Source organism: Rhipicephalus microplus, chromosome 7 (genome assembly GCF_043290135.1).
Source record: "Rhipicephalus microplus isolate Deutch F79 chromosome 7, USDA_Rmic, whole genome shotgun sequence".
Taxonomy (NCBI): Eukaryota; Metazoa; Arthropoda; class Arachnida; order Ixodida; family Ixodidae; genus Rhipicephalus; species Rhipicephalus microplus.
Window position 1 is genome coordinate 56,070,991 of NC_134706.1, and position 24,101 is coordinate 56,095,091.

Sequence of the window (24,101 nt, forward strand, 5' to 3'; positions counted from 1 at the left end):
CTCACACATATAGTGCTGAAAGTAGTCATCTTACCGTATTGTTTGGATGATGTGCTGTCATATAGGACGCTGTGTATGCTTTGTTGAATAGGCAATAATATCTGGGAATCTGACGACAAGATCATTCGATGGATTTTCTCTCCTGTCATGGGGCCGCCATTTATCGTGCAAAAGCTGAGACATAACTTTCACATTGTCCGATTTGACGCTGGCAGATAGACCGTTGACTTTGAAAAAAAGTATGTTTGCCAAAGAGAATATCAAAGTACCTGAAATATTGTCGATGACTGTGTCCGTTTAGTGCTACTGTTCATTCGGCATTGTTGTAATTATTGTGCCACCTGACTTCACCTGTTCTATCCTGTACAATGGGCGAGAAATCTGGTATCATGATTGGTAATTCAATTTAATCTCTGAAGAGGAAAAATATATAACAAGATCTCATGGGTACTTTCCTTAAAATCTCGAAACTTGCTAAAAAGGTTGAACTTAAATTGAGGACTGCTCAGACAGTAATGCAAGATATTTATTTGATTAATTGATGCGTGGGGTTTAACGTCCCTAAACCACCATAGGAAGGTGGGGCACGCTTCGATCTGCTCGCCATTCTGTATGTGACCTTCCCATTTGTTGCTATCACATTCATTGCTTTGCCTTTGCGGCAAAGTTTTGACTTGTTTTTTTTCTCTCAAACTTTACTTTTTTGCTATATTTTTAAATTCGTTCTTAACCCTTCCTTTTAGGCTACTTATGAAGTGTCGCAGACTGATGCAGACATTGCGTGGCTTGGTGAAGGAGCTTCATTCTTCCCAACATTGCCACAATTTCTTCGCATGCACTGCTTCCGTCCTTACACGTGCCGTACGGCTGCACTGAAGAAGACTACGCCAGCGCAACATCAAGTAGGGGTCTCCAGCACGTGAGGGTCATGAAAATTGCGTTATTGGCCTTTCTGTAATAATTTTGTTTGTATTGCCCTGTTTTTCGAGCTTGCTTTCTGCGCTTCCTGTGTGACAAAAAAAGCATTTCGCGTCTTTACTTATCGAGTAGAATTTCAATACACTAATCTTTTTATTAACGAAGTCTGCTCATTTTAATGAGTACACTGCATGTATTTTTAAAGGAAGCTTCAAATTGTGTTTACAGTTTATTCAAGCAGAAAAGGAGCTGCATCTTTTAGAGATATCACCTAATGAGTGGGCCAAAAGTGAATGCTTATGCCTGGATTCAGAGCGTGTTGAGAAAACAGAGCACGGTGCTAAACGGAAAGTAGGTTGTTATGTAAAGGCCCGGTCAATGTAAGTGCACTCACTTTTGTGTTAATCTGTACCTCCACGCTTACGCTTGTCCTCTCGGGTCGGTGTCTCGAAAATTGCATGTTCTGCATGAGAAGTAAGAGTACTTCTAGATGACAACTATTGCACGTTTACAACAGTATCTAAACTTCGAACTTGACAAGTTATTTAGCAATATTTATTCAGGTAGTAGAAATAATAATTGGTGTAATTGCAAATGAACACACAAAGTTTCAAAATATAGCAGCTTTCTTGTACAAATGCGTACACCAAAGACAGAAAGAAGAACAAGATTGAAAGGAAAGGCAGAGATGTTAACCAGTCTAGAACGACCGGTATGCTACTCTACACTGGGGAGAGAAATGAGAGAGTTTGAAAGATAGAAAAATGAAGACAGAAGAGAGCACGCACATGCATTGGGCTCACAATTAAATGCTGATGACTGAGAACGCGTTGACGCGCACTGACTGACGAAAGTCCGAAAGACACGGTGTTAGTCGTCTGGCGTTTCTCTGAATGATGGATCTGCCTTGACTTCTTCTCGTAAATGATGGGGATTGTTAGCCGTATTTCTGCTCTGTGATTCAAGTACTTTGATTAAGGCGTTTAGTACTTTGAGAGCCATTCGAGTAAATGTTGTCCCAGTGTCCCACAATATCTCTCAAACGGCATTCATGAGCGCACAAATCATAGTAATGAGTTTGTGATCTGTTGTAAAGGGGCCCTGAAACAATTTTTTGAGTAAACATGGAATTAATTAACAGGAAAAGCGTAGCCCATCACAAATTGAACGCTTCAACATTTTAAAAATCTCTTCAGTACGAGCGGAGTCACAACAATTTGTCAAACGCTTCAATCACACTCTCTCTTCTCTTGTCCCAACGAAAGCGCTGGAAGCTGAGCAGGGAGGGATAAACAAAAAACATCACTCGCGCCTCACGACTCTGAGCATTTTTTTCTTCTATTTCACGGCTTTTTCAGTGTGATGTGCGCACGCGTGAACAAGTGACGGTCTCTCACGGTGAACTCTGCTACAACTGAGCGCGCCATGTTCCAATCAGCCAATGGCCGGTGAATGGGCTTACTGGGCTTATTTTCCGTGTTTTGTCGAGGGAAGAGAAAGCTACATTTACCTGGCTTTGATAACTTATTTTGAATTCCAGGCCACGTGTAACGCTATAATATTTGACTCGCATGTTGTCGGGAGCCTCTACTACTGATCGGCAGCATTTTCTTGCCATGCTCAAAAAGTTTACAGGGCCCCTTTAAGTGTGCCATCACTGGTCGGTAAAGACCACAGAGTTGGCGTGGTCTTCTGAGGCTTCAAAGCTAGGGCACGACTTGGAAGAATTGGTCATTTCTCTGTCGAGATATTCATCTCCACAGTCTTTTTTGAGTTGCTCATGTGAGTTACTTAGATTCATGGTGCAGTAGTAGAGATGGCGCTGTCGTTTCGAACTTCCACAGTCTTTGAAGTCCTATGATAGCGCCGATGCCACTGCTGACACCGGACTTTTCCGAAAGTCCGATTTGGGTGCAATTGTCTCTGATCATTTCCTAAAGCACCATGTACTTCTTCCTAATTCGGGTGAAGTCTTCCGATGACGCAGCTTGTGAGCCATTAAAGTTACAGCATTTAAGAAATGTGGATTGGAATTTATCTTCCCTATGCGGTTCTCCAAACCGGGGGCAACATAGTGCGTTCGGGCACATGCTTTTGACGTGACCTAGCTTAAAGCACCGGTGACACTGAAGCGACGTTTGCACAAATGGCCGAACAGGATATTGAAATTGTCCTATTTTGACATGGGGTGGTGTGCAATAGCCTTTGAAGACCAGTTTCACATGACGTGACTTCCCAAGGCGATTCACCTGAGTGATTACAGTACCTTCATGTGCCGGATTATTGAGGTTAGGCTGTTCAGCACCGGGAATCCCAATGCCTACGCCGTACATCACACCAGCTCTGGATGTGTTGTAATTCGGTATAAAAGGGCGCACTTTGAGGCCGCCTAGTTCAGTGACTAGTTTGAATGGTCCGAGCGCATTCACGTAGAATACGTCTATGACGAGCATATTTTTTCGCGTATTTATTCTGATGTCCTTGATTTCATTAGGCACCACACGTTCCAAAAAAAGCGGAGGGTGCTTGCCTGTTCAGCAGTCGCAGGTTTCCTGAGGAGTCTTCCAGCACAAAGATGGTGTCGTGTGGCCAGCGGTTATGTCTTCACTTCATAGTCACTGTACTCGCAGGAGTGCGCGAGGCTGCGTTGAGTATCTTCCTCATCACCCTCTTGCTTTGGAAGGAATGAAATCATCGCCGGATGAGTCCTCTTCTGAAGCGGCTGAGTACAGCTGTTTCCTCGCTGTCCCTGTCTAGGCCCTTAATTAGGGTGGTAATCAGCAAAAAGCTCCTTTCATTAATACAAATTTTCAAAAGGAGCTACAAACGCCACCGAAAAATAGCTAATATTTTCTTTTAGAACACAACAGTCCGGTTTTTTCCGTGTAAAAATAATTTTGATAGCTTAAGGTAACCGGAAGATACAGAGTTAGAAAGAATATAACGAAAACCACTAATAAACGTGTGGCACCCGCGTCTTTCCTCGCTCAGAGGAGGAGGGTGGCTCACTGCTCGGGAGAAAGGTACCCCCGTCTGATCAAAGTCTTGAACCACGTGTTTTTTCCCCTTACGATCGTTTTTAACTTTGCCAATAACCTACCGGGAAACTTCTAACTCATACAGTGCAAATTCTTAATTGTTGACCTGTCGCCACTCAGGTTTCATCAGGACAGGAGCAATAGTACCGGAACTATTTCGTGGGCAAAATTAAGCCTAATCACTAAAGATTAATTTGGTAACATCACCACACAAACAAATTCAAATTTTGTCCGCTCAATATATTAATAAACAGCACCCCATAGGCTAATCGGAGGCCCACCTCCGTACTTTCTAGACCCTTAATTAAGGATGTAATCAGCAGAAATCTCGTTTCATTAAAACATTTTTATAAAAATAACCACAAACTTGACTGATACGCCGCTGAAACCTACATTTAGAACATAACAATCCGGGTGCGGCGATGGCGTAGTGGTTAGAGCATCCGCCTCGCATGCAAGAGGTCCATGGCTCAAATCCCGGTGCCGCGCAGTTCCCAACCGGAAAAAAAATCCGCGTGTTGATGGAACTGCATTAAGAGGCCTGGGGTGCGGCCTCACCGGTAACCACCGCCGGGAACGCACTCCCTCACCAGAGAAGGTTTGGCCACCCTGGTGCAGTATCTGGCCACTACCCCCACATGCATACGTCAAATAACTCACGGCCCTCAGTTCCCAGCAGCTGCGAAGCAACTGACCATGGCGGCGGTCAGATCTGCAACGCAGCAGAGGGTGCTAAGAATCTCTCGACTACAGGCCGCCATTGGAACCTGAACTTGAAAACGTTCAACGCTAGAACCTTATCTAGTGAGGGAAGTCTAGCTGTACTATTCGAGGAGCTAGAGGGTGTTAAATGGGATACAATAGGGCTCAGTGAGGTTAGGAGGACAGATGAGGCCTATACTGTGCTACAGAATGGGCACGTCCTTTGCTATCGGGGCTTGGCAGACAGAAGAGAGCTGGGAGTGGGGTTCCTAATTCACAAAAACATAGCTGGTCCCATAGAGGAATACTATAGCATTAATGAAAGGGTGGTAGGTATTGTAAAAAAACTGAATAAAACATACAAGATGAAGGTAGTACAGGCTTACGCGCCTACATCCAGCCATGATGACGCTTCAGTTGAAAGCTTCTATGAAGACGTGGAATCGGCAATGAGTAAGGTAAAAACACAGTATTCTATAGCGATGGGCGACTTTAATGCAAAGGTAGGAAAGAAGCAGGCTGGAGACCAGGCAGTAGGAGATTATGGCATCGGGACTAGAAACGCTAGAGGAGAGCTACTAGTAGAATTCGCAAAACGCAATAGTATGCGGATATTGAATACCTTCTACCACAAACGAGAAAACCGCAAGTGGGCATGGAGGAGCCCTAATGGCGAAAATGAGAACGAAATAGACTTTCTAATGACTGCAAAACCAGGAATCGTGCAGGATGTGGAAGTGGTTGGCAAGGTACGATGCAGCGACCACAGAATGGTACGGTCTCGAATTCGCCTAGACTTGAAGAAGGAACGACAGAAACTGATACGCAAGAAGCCAATCAATGAGCTATCACTGAGAGGGAAAGTACAGGAATTCAGAGTGTCGCTGCAGAACAGATACTCGGCTCTTAGTGAGGAAACCAACATCAGCGTAGATACAATGACTGATAATCTGACGAGTATCATTACGGAGTGTGCAGTGGAAGGTGGAGGCAGGGTAGTTAGACAGGACACTTGCAAGCTTTTCCAGGAAACGAAGAACTTAATTAAGAAGCGTCAAAGCATGAAAGTGTCAAGTACAACAGACGAAATAGAACTGGCAGAGCTTTCGAAGCTGATTAATAGACGTAAAGTATGTGATGTAAGAAGGTATAACATGGAGAGAATTGAACAAGCACTGAAAAACGGAGGAAGCGTCAAAGCAGTGAAGAGGAAACTCGGGATAGGCAAAAGTCGAATGTATGCACTAAGGGACAAAGAAAGCAAAACAACTACCAATATGGATAGGATAGTTAAAATAGCGGAGGAGTTTTACAGAAATCTGTACAGAAGCCAAGACAACCACGACCCTAATACAATGAGAACTAGTAGTAACCCAGATGACACCCCATCAGTAATGATAGAAAAAGTCAGAAAAGCTTTGAAGGGCATGCAAAGAGGCAAAGCTACTGGTGAGGATCAGGTAACAACAGATCTGCTGAAAGATGGAGGACAGATTGTGTTAGAAAAACTAGCCACCCTGTTTACGAGGTGTCTCCTGACGGGAAGGGTACCAGAGTCTCAGAAGAACGCTAACATCATCTTAATACATAAGAATGTAGATGACAAGGACTTGAAGAATTACAGGCCGATCAGCTTGCTCTCTGTAGTATACAAGCTGTTTACAAAGGTAATTGCTAACCGAGTAAAGAAAACATTAGAATTCAATCAACCAAAGGAACAAGCAGGATTTAGAACAGGCTACTATACAACTGACCACATTCATACTATCAATCAGGTAATAGAGAAATGCTCAGAGTATAACCAACCACTATACATAGCCTTCATAGATTACGAGAAGGCATTTGATTCAATAGAAATATCAGCCGTCATGCAGACACTGCGGAATCAGGGCGTAGATGACGTATATATAAACATTCTGGAAGAAATCTACAGGGGATCAACTGCTACCATAGTGCTTCATAAAGAAAGCAACAGAATACCAATCAAGAAGGGTGTAAGGCAGGGGGACACAATCTCCCCAATGCTATTTACCGCGTGTTTACAGGAGGTTTTCAGAAGCCTAGAATGGGAACAGTTAGGGATAAGAGTTAATGGAGAATACCTTTGTAACTTGCGCTTCGCCGAATACATTGCATTGCGGAGTAACTCAGGGGACGAATTGCAACTCATGATTACGGAGTTAGACAAGGAGAGCAGAAAGGTGGGTCTTAAAATTAATCTGCAGAAAACGAAAGTAATGTACAACAACCTCGGAAAGGAGCAGCGCTTCGAGATAGGTAATAGTGCACTTGTTGTAAAAGACTATGTCTACTTAGGGCAGGTAATAACCGCAGAGCCTAACGACGAGATTGAAGTAACTAGAAGAATAAGAATGGGGTGGAGCACATTCGGCAAGCACTCTCAAATCATGACAGGTAGATTGCTACTATCCCTCAGGAGGAAGGTATATAACAGCTGTATCTTGCCGGTACTTAGCTACGGAGCAGAAACCTGGAGACTTACCAAGAGGATTCAGCTTAAATTGAGGACGACGCAGCGAGCAATGGAAAGAAAAATGGTAGGTGTAACCTAAAGAGACAAGAAGAGAGCAGAGTGGATTAGGGGACAAACGGGGGTTAAGGATATCATAGTTGAAATAAAGAAGAGGAAATGGACATGAGCCGGGCATGTAGCGCGTAGACAGGATAACCGCTGGTCATTAAGGGTGACTAACTGGATTCCCAGAGAAGGGAAGCTGGTTAGGGGGAGACAGAAGGTTAGGTGGGCAGACGAGATTAAGAAGTTTGCGGGTATAAATTGGCAGCAGCAAGCACAGGACAGGGTTAACTGGCGGAACATGGGAGAGGCCTTTGTCTTGCAGTAGACGGAGTCAGGCTGATGATGATGATGATGATGATGATGATGATGATTATGATGATGATGATGATGATGATGATGATGATGATGATTTGTTGGTGCTTATGGTGGAAATAGCAGTGGTACAGTTGGAAGATTTGGTGTTCATGATGGCTGAGGATGAAAAGAATGAAAGAAAATAGCGGCATACTGTGGCGGTGGTGGTGGTGGTGGGTGCGAGCTTCGTTTGGTGGTGGTGATTGTGATGGTGAACCCAAGATATCTGTAGTGCAAAAATGCCGGCTAATGGTGGTGATGTAAAACGCTTTGCTTGATAGCTTGGTGAAAAAACTGGATGATGTTTTCATGATAAAAGCATCATTGGCGATGGGGTCGTAATGAAAGTGCACGTGGCCGTTTTATAATTACTGCCAAGTTTATTGTTTTTTCTTCATGTGTGCAGAAAGTATCTTTACTTTACGAGGAAGGCCATACGAATCATAGCGCTTTATAGCACGCTTTTTTCATTCATGTGGAGTCAATAACCACCTCAAGGTTTTTGGAGCGCTACCGGCGTTATATTTTACGTACTGTGAAGCGTATAGGCGTAATAGGCTGAATTAGAGACCTATTTCACTTACAACGTTATCGTGTAGGACTAATGACCTTACGAAATAAGAGGCTATAATGAAACATTTATTACTATACGCTTTATTAACAAAGAAATAACACTGTTTGCGTAAAAACTTCTCATATACTACCCAGCTTCTTGAGTTCTTAAAGACCTAGAATCAGCCACAGACTTTGGCGGGCGTACAGATGACCTCTCTCTCTATTATAGCAAAGACTAATTATAAACCGAAAATTCGTAACTAAATCAAAAAAACTTGTTGCAATGGCACCAGTGTGTTCTTTTGAATGGTAACAAACCAGATTTTGATGAGAGCACATCTAACGTCCCCCATGTGTCAGTTCTGGAGCCTTGCCCTGCAGCAGTGGTCTAGTGGCTAAGGTACTCGGCCGCTTACCCGCTGGTCGCGGATTCGAATCTCGGCTGCACCGGCTGCATTTACGATGGAGGCAGAAACGTACGGCCTTGTGCTCAGATTTGGGTGCACGCTAAAAAAACCCAGGGGGTTGAAATTACCGGAGCCCTTCACTACGGCATCTCTCATAATCATATGGTGGTTTTGCGACGTTGAACCTCATAAATCAATCAATCCGTTCTGTAGCCTCTGTTATTTAGTAATTACATTATTGGCAATAATGCAGGCTTACGCTAGAATATATAGTTTTTGCTGGGGATCACTTTATTTACAGAAGAATTCAAAATGAACTTGATCTCACTGAGTTACAGGCTGACCTTGAACGTAATCCTCAATGGTGTCCTAAGTGAAAAATTAATTTAAACACTAACAAATACGTCCGTGTGCGTTTCACAAAGAACAAAAGTTTTATGCAAACTGCTTTTTAACGGGAAGCTTATAGGTAGAAAGTATAGGTACAATATTTAGGGATATTATTGTCGCACGAGTGTTTCTGGAATGCGCGTGTGGAATATGTGGTTGCTAAAGCTGCGGTGGCAATGAAATATATTTTAAAAAATGAGATATGCAGATTTTCAGCCTACGAGAATGGCTTACTTCACTTGCATTGAACAAAGTTACTCTGTTTGTACTCTTTGCAACCCGTCACAGGCAGGCTTTATTATTAAATGAGAAAAGCCTACGCGAGGTTTCTCTTGAATGGGTATGGAAAAAATCACAGTTGTGCCAAAATGAAGAGGGAATACACCGGGGTAACTTACATCACGACGTATATATTACGTTTGAAGTTGTTATATCAATATTTCACAATACCATAAGAATAGAAATAGACGTTCACTTGAAACAGTCATGTTACATATCTTAACATGCAGAATACGTACACAAAATAAAGCCATACAACACCAGGATGAATCTGTGCACGAATTCGTTTTGTGGGAAAACTATTATATAATAAAACAATCTGCTGTATGTGCAAGTGTGCAGTGACAATTAATATGTATTTTCTCATGTTTGTACCCATCCTGCGTTAACGCCTCCTGGCAAAGCGGTGCTGTAAATAGATAGATAGATAGATAGATAAATAGATAGATAGATAGAAAGATAGATAGATAGATAGATAGATAGATAGATAGATAGATAGATAGATAGATAGATAGATAGATAGATAGACAGATAGATAGATAGATACGGCCAAACTCGGTGAAGTTTGCTAAGAAATGCTTCGCAATTAGTTATAGCAAAGAATACTTCCGAAATAATTAGTTGACATTCATGCCACGGAAAAGAGGACGCCACCAGCCTGCCAAGCATTCGATAGCTTCTACAACCTCTACTTCTCTGGCGCCGGCGTTAGCAACTCCTGGGAGAGATAACTTATAAAGATGGGCTAACAACAGTGCAGCGCGAAGGGCTCAGCCCCCGTGCTAAGCACTTGCCGAGGTTTCACGGTAGTGTAGCGAAATTCAGAAAAAAATGAATTATTTCTGAACTAAAGCCGTCTCTACAAAATAATATACCCACTTGATTTCTGAGAGTGTTGAAGATACGCTAACTTTTAAAATAAAAGACAGAACCTGAACTTTTGTGCTACACTCTAATATGAACGAATACGCTTCTACAAGAATATGCATTTTTTAACATTTATTCACACACTAAAGATGTGTTTTTGCACTGAAAGATACGTGACAGCTTCTCGTCAGTTTTACGAAGCCGCCACACAAATGCTGAGTTCTCCAAAAGGTATTGAAGTACTCTTCCGAGTGGTTGTACTGATTTCTTTGCTGTGCATATATATATATATATATATATATATATATATATATATATATATATATATATATATATATATATATATAAGGGAAAGAAGTGTATACCTAAGGGCTCGTTTTTCCGTGTTTTTTACACAATAATAATGAGATATAACAGACAGTAATGCCAAGGAATGTACAGGGGAAGTTATTAATATTAATGGAATGTAAATAACAAGAAAGAAAAGTGGATGAAAAAATTACCAACTTTAAGCAGGAATCGAACCTACGACCTTCGAATTACGCGTTCGATGCTCTAACCACTGAGCTATTACAGCGGCACTCCCTCCATCCACTTTTTTGGGTTTATCTGTGAATTTAGAAGTAGGAGCGACACTCAGCGCCATCTATAAGCCAAACAACGAGTGTAAAAACACTCTTATGCGCATGTTTGGCGTCACGTAGCACGTGAACTAATTATGAGCGGGCAGCTGATTAATTGTCCCTCTTATACAACCTAAACACACCAAGTCTGCCAGTACGAGACCCTCGTTCAATGAAATAAGGGAAAGAAGTGTATACCTAAGGGCTCGTTTTTCCGTGTTTTTAACACAATAATAATGAGATATAACAGACAGTAATGCCAAGGAATGTACAGGGGAAGTTATTAACATTAATGGAATGTAAATAAGAAGAAAGAAAAGTGGATGAAAAAATTACCAACTATAAGCAGGAATCGAACCTACGACCTTCGAATTACGCGTTCGATGCTCTAACCACTGAGCTATTACAGCGGCACTCCCTCCATCCACTTTTTTGGGTTTATCTGTGAATTTAGAAGTAGGAGCGACAGTCAGCGCCATCTATAAGCCAGACAACGAGTGCGAAAACACTCTTATGCGCATGTTTGGCGTCACGTAGCACGTGAACTTATTATGAGCGGGCAGCTGATTAATTGTCCCTCTTATACAACCTAAACACACCAAGTCTGCCAGTACGAGACCCTCGTTCAATGAAATAATGGAAAGAAGTGTATACCTAAGGGCTCGTTTTTCCGTGTTTTTAACACAATAATAATGAGATATAACAGACAGTAATGCCAAGGAATGTACAGGGGAAGTTATTAACATTAATGGAATGTAAATAAGAAGACAGAAAAGTGGATGAAAAAATTACCAACTGTAAGCAGGAATCGAACCTACGACCTTCGAATTACGCGTTCGATGCTCTAACCACTGAGCTATTACAGCGGCACTCCCTCCATCCACTTTTTTGGGTTTATCTGTGAATTTAGAAGTAGGAGCGACAGTCAGCGCCATCTATAAGCCAAACAACGAGTGTGAAAACACTCTTATGCGCATGTTTGGCGTCACGTAGCACGTGAACTTATTATGAGCGGGCAGCTGATGAATTGTCCCTCTTATACAACCTAAACACACCAAGTCTGGCAGTACGAGACCCTCGTTCAATGAAATAAGGGAAAGAAGTGTATACCTTAGGGCTCGTTTTTCCATGTTTTTAACACAATAATAATGAGATATAACAGACAGTAATGCCAAGGAATGTACAGGGGAAGTTATTAACATTAATGGAATGTAAATAAGAAAGAAAAGTGGATGAAAAAATTACCAACTGTAAGCAGGAATCGAACCTACGACCTTCGAATTACGCGTTCGATGCTCTAACCACTGAGCTATTACAGCGGCACTCCCTCCATCCACTTTTTTGGGTTTATCTGTGAATTTAGAAGTAAGAGCGACAGTCAGCGCCATCTATAAGCCAGACAACGAGTGTGAAAACACTCTTATGCGCATGTTTGGCGTCACGTAGCACGTGAACTTATTATGAGCGGGCAGCTGATTAATTGTCCCTCTTATACAACCTAAACACACCAAGTCTTCCAGTACGAGACCCTCGTTCAATGAAATAAGGGAAAGAAGTGTATACCTAAGGGCTCGTTTTTCCGTGTTTTTAACACAATAATAATGAGATATAACAGACGGTAATGCCAAGGAATGTACAGGGGAAGTTATTAACATTAATGGAATGTAAATAAGAAGAAAGAAAAGTGGATGAAAAAATTACCAACTGTAAGCAGGAATCGAACCTACGACCTTCGAATTACGCGTTCGATGCTCTAACCACTGAGCTATTACAGCGGCACTCCCTCCATCCACTTTTTTGGGTTTATCTGTGAATTTAGAAGCAGGAGCGACAGTCAGCGCCATCTAGAAGCCAGACAACGAGTGTGAAAACACTCTTATGCGCATGTTTGGCGTCACGTAGCACGTGAACTTATTATGAGCGGGCAGCTGATTAATTGTTCCTCTTATACAACCTAAACCCACCAAGTCTGCCAGTACAAGACCCTCGTTCAATGAAATAAGGGAAAGAAGTGTATACCTAAGGGCTCGTTTTTCCGTGTTTTTAACACAATAATAATGAGATATAACAGACAGTAATGCCAAGGAATGTACAGGGGAAGTTGTTAACATTAATGGAATGTAAATAAGAAGAAAGAAAAGTGGATGAAAAAATTACCAACTGTAAGCAGGAATCGAACCTACGACCTTCGAATTACGCGTTCGATGCTCTAACCACTGAGCTATTACAGCGGCACTCCCTCCATCCACTTTTTTGGGTTTATCTGTGAATTTAGAAGTAGGAGCGACAGTCAGCGCCATCTATAAGCCAAACAACGAGTGAGAAAACACTCTTATGCGCATGTTTGGCGTCACGTAGCACGTGAACTTATTATGAGCGGGCAGCTGATTAATTGTCCCTCTTATACAACCTAAACACACCAAGTCTGCCAGTACGAGACCCTCGTTCAATGAAATAAGGGAAAGAAGTGTATACCTAAGGGCTCGTTTTTCCGTGTTTTTAACACAATAATAATGAGATATAACACGCAGTAATGCCAAGGAATGTACAGGGGAAGTTATTAACATTAATGGAATGTAAATAAGAAGAAAGAAAAGTGGATGAAAAAATTACCAACTGTAAGCAGGAATCGAACCTACGACCTTCGAATTACGCGTTCGATGCTCTAACCACTGAGCTATTACAGCGGCACTCCCTCCATCCACTTTTTTGGGTTTATCTGTGAATTTAGAAGTAGGAGCGACAGTCAGCGCCATCTCTAAGCCAAACAACGAGTGTGAAAACACTCTTATGCGCATGTTTGGCGTCACGTAGCACGTGAACTTATTATGAGCGGGCAGCTGATTAATTGTCCCTCTTATACAACCTAAACACACCAAGTCTGCCAGTACGAGACCCTCGTTCAATGAAATAAGGGAAAGAAGTGTATACCTAAGGGCTCGTTTTTCCGTGTTTTTAACACAATAATAATGAGATATAACACGCAGTAATGCCAAGGAATGTACAGGGGAAGTTATTAACATTAATGGAATGTAAATAAGAAGAAAGAAAAGTGGATGAAAAAATTACCAACTGTAAGCAGGAATCTAACCTACGACCTACGAATTAATCTTTCGATGCTCTAACCACTGAGCTATTACAGCGGCACTCCCTCCATCCACTTTTTTGGGTTTATCTGTGAATTTAGAAGTAGGAGCGACAGTCAGCGCCATCTATAAGCCAAACAAGGAGTGTGAAAACACTCTTATGCGCATGTTTGGCGTCACGTAGCACGTGAACTTATTATGAGCGGGCAGCTGATTAATTGTCCCTCTTATACAACCTAAACACACCAAGTCTGCCAGTACGAGACCCTCGTTCAATGAAATAAGGGAAAGAAGTGTATACCTAAGGGCTCGTTTTTCCGTGTTTTTAACACAATAATAATGAGATATAACAGACAGTAATGCCAAGGAATGTACAGGAAAAGTTATTAACAATAATGGAATGTAAATAAGAAGAAAGAAAAGTGGATGAAAAAATTACCAACTGTAAGCAGGAATCGAACCTACGACCTTCGAATTACGCGTTCGATGCTCTAACCACTGAGCTATTACAGCGGCACTCCCTCCATCCACTTTTTTGGGTTTATCTGTGAATTTAGAAGTAGGAGCGACAGTCAGCGCCATCTATAAGCCAAACAACGAGTGTGAAAACACTCTTATGCGCATGTTAGGCGTCACGTAGCACGTGAACTCATTATGAGCGGGCAGCTGATTAATTGTCCCTCTTATACAACCTAAACACACCAAGTCTGCCAGTACGAGACCCTCGTTCAATGAAATAAGGGAAAGAAGTGTATACCTAAGGGCTCGTTTTTCCGTGTTCTTAACACAATAATAATGATATATAACAGACAGTAATGCCAAGGAATGTACAGGGGAAGTTATTAACATTAATGGAATGTAAATAAGAAGAAAGAAAAGTGGATGAAAAAATTACCAACTGTAAGCAGGAATCGAACCTACGACCTTCGAATTACGCGTTCGATGCTCTAACCACTGAGCTATTACAGCGGCACTCCCTCCATCCACTTTTTTGGGTTTATCTGTGAATTTAGAAGTAGGAGCGACAGTCAGCGCCATCTATAAGCCAAACAACGAGTGCGAAAACACTCTTATGCGCATGTTTGGCGTCACGTAGCACGTGAACTTATTATGAGCGGGCAGCTGATTAATTGTCCCTCTTATACAACCTAAACACACCAAGTCTGCCAGTACGAGACCCTCGTTCAATGAAATAAGGGAAAGAAGTGTATACCTAAGGGCTCGTTTTTCCGTGTTTTTAACACAATAATAATGAGATATAACACGCAGTAATGCCAAGGAATGTACAGGGGAAGTTATTAACATTAATGGAATGTAAATAAGAAGAAAGAAAAGTGGATGAAAAAATTACCAACTGTAAGCAGGAATCGAACCTACGACCTTCGAATTACGCGTTCGATGCTCTAACCACTGAGCTATTACAGCGGCACTCCCTCCATCCACTTTTTTGGGTTTATCTGTGAATTTAGAAGTAGGAGCGACAGTCAGCGCCATCTATAAGCCAAACAACGAGTGTGAAACACTCTTATGCGCATGTTTGGCGTCACGTAGCACGTGAACTTATTATGAGCGGGCAGCTGAATAATTGTCCCTCTTATACAACCTAAACACACCAAGTCTGCCAGTACGAGACCCTCGTTCAATGAAATAAGGGAAAGAAGTGTATACCTAAGGGCTCGTTTTCCGTGTTTTTAACACAATAATAATGAGATATAACAGACAGTAATGCCAAGGAATGTACAGGGGAAGTTATTAACATTAATGGAATGTAAATAAGAAGAAAGAAAAGTGGATGAAAAAATTACCAACTGTAAGCAGGAATCGAACCTACGACCTTCGAATTACGCGTTCGATGCTCTAACCACTGAGCTATTACAGCGGCACTCCCTCCATCCACTTTTTTGGGTTTATCTGTGAATTTAGAAGCAGGAGCGACAGTCAGCGCCATCTAGAAGCCAGACAACGAGTGTGAAAACACTCTTATGCGCATGTTTGGCGTCACGTAGCACGTGAACTTATTATGAGCGGGCAGCTGATTAATTGTTCCTCTTATACAACCTAAACCCACCAAGTCTGCCAGTACAAGACCCTCGTTCAATGAAATAAGGGAAAGAAGTGTATACCTAAGGGCTCGTTTTTCCGTGTTTTTAACACAATAATAATGAGATATAACAGACAGTAATGCCAAGGAATGTACAGGGGAAGTTGTTAACATTAATGGAATGTAAATAAGAAGAAAGAAAAGTGGATGAAAAAATTACCAACTGTAAGCAGGAATCGAACCTACGACCTTCGAATTACGCGTTCGATGCTCTAACCACTGAGCTATTACAGCGGCACTCCCTCCATCCACTTTTTTGGGTTTATCTGTGAATTTAGAAGTAGGAGCGACAGTCAGCGCCATCTAGAAGCCAGACAACGAGTGTGAAAACACTCTTATGCGCATGTTTGGCGTCACGTAGCACGTGAACTTATTATGAGCGGGCAGCTGATTAATTGTCCCTCTTATACAACCTAAACACACCAAGTCTGCCAGTACGAGACCCTCGTTCAATGAAATAAGGGAAAGAAGTGTATACCTAAGGGCTCGTTTTTCCGTGTTTTTAACACAATAATAATGAGATATAACACGCAGTAATGCCAAGGAATGTACAGGGGAAGTTATTAACCTTAATGGAATGTAAATAAGAAGAAAGAAAAGTGGATGAAAAAATTACCAACTGTAAGCAGGAATCGAACCTACGACCTACGAATTACGCTTTCGATGCTCTAACCACTGAGCTATTACAGCGGCACTCCCTCCATCCACTTTTTTGGGTTTATCTGTGAATTTAGAAGTAGGAGCGACAGTCAGCGCCATCTATAAGCCAAACAACGAGTGTGAAAACACTCTTATGCGCATGTTTGGCGTCACGTAGCACGTGAACTTATTATGAGCGGGCAGCTGATTAATTGTCCCTCTTATACAACCTAAACACACCAAGTCTGCCAGTACGAGACCCTCGTTCAATGAAATAAGGGAAAGAAGTGTATACCTTAGGGCTCGTTTTTCCGTGTTTTTAACACAATAATAATGAGATATAACAGACGGTAATGCCAAGGAATGTACAGGGGAAGTTATTAACATTAATGGAATGTAAATAAGAAGAAAGAAAAGTGGATGAAAAAATTACCAACTGTAAGCAGGAATCGAACCTACGACCTTCGAATTACGCGTTCGATGCTCTAACCACTGAGCTATTACAGCGGCACTCCCTCCATCCACTTTTTTGGGTTTATCTGTGAATTTAGAAGTAGGAGCGACAGTCAGCGCCATCTATAAGCCAAACAACGAGTGTGAAAACACTCTTATGCGCATGTTTGGCGTCACGTAGCACGTGAACTTATTATGAGCGGGCAGCTGATTAATTGTCCTTCTTATACAACCTAAACACACCAAGTCTGCAAGTACGAGACCCTCGTTCAATGAAATAAGGGAAAGAAGTGTATACCTAAGGGCTCGTTTTTCCGTGTTTTTAACACAATAATAATGAGATATAACCGACAGTAATGCCAAGGAATGTACAGGGGAAGTTATTAACATTAATAGAATGTAAATAAGAAGAAAGAAAAGTGGATGAAAAAATTACCAACTATAAGCAGGAATCGAACCTACGACCTTCGAATTACGCGTTCGATGCTCTAACCACTGAGCTATTACAGCGGCACTCCCTCCATCCACTTTTTTGGGTTTATCTGTGAATTTAGAAGTAGGAGCGACAGTCAGCGCCATCTATAAGCCAGACAACGAGTGCGAAAACACTCTTATGCGCATGTTTGGCGTCACGTAGCACGTGAACTTATTATGAGCGGGCAGCTGATTAATTGTCCCTCTTATACAACCTAAACACACCAAGTCTGCCAGTACGAGACCCTCGTTCAATGAAATAAGGGAAAGAAGTGTATACCTAAGGGCTCGTTTTTCCGTGTTTTTAACACAATAATAATGAGATATAACAGACGGTAATGCCAAGGAATGTACAGGGGAAGTTATTAACATTAATGGAATGTAAATAAGAAGAAAGAAAAGTTGATGAAAAATTACCAACTGTAAGGAGGAATCGAACCTACGACCTTCGAATTACGCGTTCGATGCTCTAACCACTGAGCTATTACAGCGGCACTCCCTCCATCCACTTTTTTGGGTTTATCTGTGAATTTAGAAGTAGGAGCGACAGTCAGCGCCATCTATAAGCCAAACAAGGAGTGTGAAAACACTCTTATGCACATGTTTGGCGTCACGTAGCACGTGAACTTATTATGAGCGGGCAGCTGATTAATTGTCCCTCTTATACAACCTAAACACACCAAGTCTGCCAGTACGAGACCCTCGTTCAATGAAATAAGGGAAAGAAGTGTATACCTAAGGGCTCGTTTTTCCGTGTTTTTAACACAATAATAATGAGATATAACAGACAGTAATGCCAAGGAATGTACAGGGGAAGTTATTAACATTAATGGAATGTAAATAAGAAGAAAGAAAAGTGGATGAAAAAATTACCAACTGTAAGCAGGAATCGAACCTACGACCTTCGAATTACGCGTTCGATGCTCTAACCACTGAGCTATTACAGCGGCACTCCCTCCATCCACTTTTTTGGGTTTATCTGTGAATTTAGAAGTAGGAGCGACAGTCAGCGCCATCTATAAGCCAAACAACGAGTGTGAAAACACTCTTATGCGCATGTTAGGCGTCACGTAGCACGTGAACTCATTATGAGCGGGCAGCTGATTAATTGTCCCTCTTATACAACCTAAACACACCAAGTCTGCCAGTACGAGACCCTCGTTCAATGAAATAAGGGAAAGAAGTGTATACCTAAGGGCTCGTTTTTCCGTGTTTTTAACACAATAATAATGATATATAACAGACAGTAATGCCAAGGAATGTACAGGGGAAGTTATTAACATTAATGGAATGTAAATAAGAAGAAAGAAAAGTGGATGAAAAAATTACCAACTGTAAGCAGGAATGGAACCTACGACCTTCGAATTACGCGTTCGATGCTCTAACCACTGAGCTATTACAGCGGCACTCCCTCCATCCACTTTTTTGGGTTTATCTGTGAATTTAGAAGTAGGAGCGACAGTCAGCGCCATCTATAAGCCAAACAACGAGTGCGAAAACACTCTTATGCGCATGTTTGGCGTCACGTAGCACGTGAACTTATTATGAGCGGGCAGCTGATTAATTGTCCCTCTTATACAACCTAAACACACCAAGTCTGCCAGTACGAGACCCTCGTTCAATGAAATAAGGGAAAGAAGTGTATACCTAAGGGCTCGTTTTTCCGTGTTTTTAACACAATAATAATGAGATATAACACGCAGTAATGCCAAGGAATGTACAGGGGAAGTTATTAACATTAATGGAATGTAAATAAGAAGAAAGAAAAGTGGATGAAAAAATTACCAACTGTAAGCAGGAATCGAACCTACGACCTTCGAATTACGCGTTCGATGCTCTAACCACTGAGCTATTACAGCGGCACTCCCTCCATCCACTTTTTTGGGTTTATCTGTGAATTTAGAAGTAGGAGCGACAGTCAGCGCCATCTATAAGCCAAACAACGAGTGTGAAACACTCTTATGCGCATGTTTGGCGTCACGTAGCACGTGAACTTATTATGAGCGGGCAGCTGAATAATTGTCCCTCTTATACAACCTAAACACACCAAGTCTGCCAGTACGAGACCCTCGTTCAATGAAATAAGGGAAAGAAGTGTATACCTAAGGGCTCGTTTTCCGTGTTTTTAACACAATAATAATGAGATATAACAGACAGTAATGCCAAGGAATGTACAGGGGAAGTTATTAACATTAATGGAATGTAAATAAGAAGAAAGAAAAGTGGATGAAAAAATTACCAACTGTAAGCAGGAATCGAACCTACGACCTTCGAATTACGCGTTCGATGCTCTAACCACTGAGCTATTACAGCGGCACTCCCTCCATCCACTTTTTTGGGTTTATCTGTGAATTTAGAAGCAGGAGCGACAGTCAGCGCCATCTAGAAGCCAGAAAACGAGTGTGAAAACACTCTTATGCGCATGTTTGGCGTCACGTAGCACGTGAACTTATTATGAGCGGGCAGCTGATTAATTGTTCCTCTTATACAACCTAAACCCACCAAGTCTGCCAGTACAAGACCCTCGTTCAATGAAATAAGGGAAAGAAGTGTATACCTAAGGGCTCGTTTTTCCGTGTTTTTAACACAATAATAATGAGATATAACAGACAGTAATGCCAAGGAATGTACAGGGGAAGTTGTTAACATTAATGGAATGTAAATAAGAAGAAAGAAAAGTGGATGAAAAAATTACCAACTGTAAGCAGGAATCGAACCTACGACCTTCGAATTAAGCGTTCGATGATCTAACCACTGAGCTATTACAGCGGCACTCCCTCCATCCACTTTTTTGGGTTTATCTGTGAATTTAGAAGTAGGAGCGACAGTCAGCGCCATCTATAAGCCAAACAACGAGTGAGAAAACACTCTTATGCGCATGTTTGGCGTCACGTAGCACGTGAACTTATTATGAGCGGGCAGCTGATTAATTGTCCCTCTTATACAACCTAAACACACCAAGTCTGCCAGTACGAGACCCTCGTTCAATGAAATAAGGGAAAGAAGTGTATACCTAAGGGCTCGTTTTTCCGTGTTTTTAACACAATAATAATGAGATATAACACGCAGTAATGCCAAGGAATGTACAGGGGAAGTTATTAACATTAATGGAATGTAAATAAGAAGAAAGAAAAGTGGATGAAAAAATTACCAACTGTAAGCAGGAATCGAACCTACGACCTTCGAATTACGCGTTCGATGCTCTAACCACTGAGCTATTACAGCGGCACTCCCTCCATCCACTTTTTTGGGTTTATCTGTGAATTTAGAAGTAGGAGCGACAGTCAGCGCCATCTCTAAGCCAAACAACGAGTGTGAAAACACTCTTATGCGCATGTTTGGCGTCACGTAGCACGTGAACTTATTATGAGCGGGCAGCTGATTAATTGTCCCTCTTATACAACCTAAACACACCAAGTCTGCCAGTACGAGACCCTCGTTCAATGAAATAAGGGAAAGAAGTGTATACCTAAGGGCTCGTTTTTCCGTGTTTTTAACACAATAATAATGAGATATAACACGCAGTAATGCCAAGGAATGTACAGGGGAAGTTATTAACATTAATGGAATGTAAATAAGAAGAAAGAAAAGTGGATGAAAAAATTACCAACTGTAAGCAGGAATCTAACCTACGACCTACGAATTAATCTTTCGATGCTCTAACCACTGAGCTATTACAGCGGCACTCCCTCCATCCACTTTTTTGGGTTTATCTGTGAATTTAGAAGTAGGAGCGACAGTCAGCGCCATCTATAAGCCAAACAAGGAGTGTGAAAACACTCTTATGCGCATGTTTGGCGTCACGTAGCACGTGAACTTATTATGAGCGGGCAGCTGATTAATTGTCCCTCTTATACAACCTAAACACACCAAGTCTGCCAGTACGAGACCCTCGTTCAATGAAATAAGGGAAAGAAGTGTATACCTAAGGGCTCGTTTTTCCGTGTTTTTAACACAATAATAATGAGATATAACAGACAGTAATGCCAAGGAATGTACAGGAAAAGTTATTAACAATAATGGAATGTAAATAAGAAGAAAGAAAAGTGGATGAAAAAATTACCAACTGTAAGCAGGAATCGAACCTACGACCTTCGAATTACGCGTTCGATGCTCTAACCACTGAGCTATTACAGCGGCACTCCCTCCATCCACTTTTTTGGGTTTATCTGTGAATTTAGAAGTAGGAGCGACAGTCAGCGCCATCTATAAGCCAAACAACGAGTGTGAAAACACTCTTATGCGCATGTTAGGCGTCACGTAGCACGTGAACTCATTATGAGCGGGCAGCTGATTAATTGTCCCTCTTATACAACCTAAACACACCAAGTCTGCCAGTACGAGACCCTCGTTCAATGAAATAAGGGAAAGAAGTGTATACCTAAGGGCTCGTTTTTCCGTGTTCTTAACACAATAATAATGATATATAACAGACAGTAATGCCAAGGAATGTACAGGGGAAGTTATTAACATTAATGGAATGTAAATAAGAAGAAAGAAAAGTGGATGAAAAAATTACCAACTGTAAGCAGGAATCGAACCTACGACCTTCGAATTACGCGTTCGATGCTCTAACCACTGAGCTATTACAGCGGCACTCCCTCCATCCACTTTTTTGGGTTTATCTGTGAATTTAGAAGTAGGAGCGACAGTCAGCGCCATCTATAAGCCAAACAACGAGTGCGAAAACACTCTTATGCGCATGTTTGGCGTCACGTAGCACGTGAACTTATTATGAGCGGGCAGCTGATTAATTGTCCCTCTTATACAACCTAAACACACCAAGTCTGCCAGTACGAGACCCTCGTTCAATGAAATAAGGGAAAGAAGTGTATACCTAAGGGCTCGTTTTTCCGTGTTTTTAACACAATAATAATGAGATATAACACGCAGTAATGCCAAGGAATGTACAGGGGAAGTTATTAACATTAATGGAATGTAAATAAGAAGAAAGAAAAGTGGATGAAAAAATTACCAACTGTAAGCAGGAATCGAACCTACGACCTTCGAATTACGCGTTCGATGCTCTAACCACTGAGCTATTACAGCGGCACTCCCTCCATCCACTTTTTTGGGTTTATCTGTGAATTTAGAAGTAGGAGCGACAGTCAGCGCCATCTATAAGCCAAACAACGAGTGTGAAACACTCTTATGCGCATGTTTGGCGTCACGTAGCACGTGAACTTATTATGAGCGGGCAGCTGAATAATTGTCCCTCTTATACAACCTAAACACACCAAGTCTGCCAGTACGAGACCCTCGTTCAATGAAATAAGGGAAAGAAGTGTATACCTAAGGGCTCGTTTTCCGTGTTTTTAACACAATAATAATGAGATATAACAGACAGTAATGCCAAGGAATGTACAGGGGAAGTTATTAACATTAATGGAATGTAAATAAGAAGAAAGAAAAGTGGATGAAAAAATTACCAACTGTAAGCAGGAATCGAACCTACGACCTTCGAATTACGCGTTCGATGCTCTAACCACTGAGCTATTACAGCGGCACTCCCTCCATCCACTTTTTTGGGTTTATCTGTGAATTTAGAAGCAGGAGCGACAGTCAGCGCCATCTAGAAGCCAGACAACGAGTGTGAAAACACTCTTATGCGCATGTTTGGCGTCACGTAGCACGTGAACTTATTATGAGCGGGCAGCTGATTAATTGTTCCTCTTATACAACCTAAACCCACCAAGTCTGCCAGTACAAGACCCTCGTTCAATGAAATAAGGGAAAGAAGTGTATACCTAAGGGCTCGTTTTTCCGTGTTTTTAACACAATAATAATGAGATATAACAGACAGTAATGCCAAGGAATGTACAGGGGAAGTTGTTAACATTAATGGAATGTAAATAAGAAGAAAGAAAAGTGGATGAAAAAATTACCAACTGTAAGCAGGAATCGAACCTACGACCTTCGAATTACGCGTTCGATGCTCTAACCACTGAGCTATTACAGCGGCACTCCCTCCATCCACTTTTTTGGGTTTATCTGTGAATTTAGAAGTAGGAGCGACAGTCAGCGCCATCTAGAAGCCAGACAACGAGTGTGAAAACACTCTTATGCGCATGTTTGGCGTCACGTAGCACGTGAACTTATTATGAGCGGGCAGCTGATTAATTGTCCCTCTTATACAACCTAAACACACCAAGTCTGCCAGTACGAGACCCTCGTTCAATGAAATAAGGGAAAGAAGTGTATACCTAAGGGCTCGTTTTTCCGTGTTTTTAACACAATAATAATGAGATATAACACGCAGTAATGCCAAGGAATGTACAGGGGAAGTTATTAACCTTAATGGAATGTAAATAAGAAGAAAGAAAAGTGGATGAAAAAATTACCAACTGTAAGCAGGAATCGAACCTACGACCTACGAATTACGCTTTCGATGCTCTAACCACTGAGCTATTACAGCGGCACTCCCTCCATCCACTTTTTTGGGTTTATCTGTGAATTTAGAAGTAGGAGCGACAGTCAGCGCCATCTATAAGCCAAACAACGAGTGTGAAAACACTCTTATGCGCATGTTTGGCGTCACGTAGCACGTGAACTTATTATGAGCGGGCAGCTGATTAATTGTCCCTCTTATACAACCTAAACACACCAAGTCTGCCAGTACGAGACCCTCGTTCAATGAAATAAGGGAAAGAAGTGTATACCTTAGGGCTCGTTTTTC

General features: G+C 41.7%; 1 protein-coding gene and 1 non-coding gene across 2 annotated transcripts in view; one reads left to right on the forward strand and one right to left on the reverse strand.

Moving 5' to 3' along the window:
* The window catches only part of LOC142766949 (uncharacterized), a 37,402-nt gene that overhangs the window by 8,636 nt on the left and 4,665 nt on the right, over nucleotides 1-24,101 (forward strand). The window contains exon 4 of the mRNA XM_075868148.1: nucleotides 1,147-1,298. Coding sequence (XP_075724263.1) covers nucleotides 1,147-1,298 — 152 coding nt within the window. The remainder of the gene's footprint in view (nucleotides 1-1,146; nucleotides 1,299-24,101) is intronic.
* On the reverse strand, nucleotides 20,122-20,194 carry TRNAK-CUU (transfer RNA lysine (anticodon CUU)). The gene has a single exon. It is a non-coding gene; the product is annotated as a tRNA-Lys (tRNA).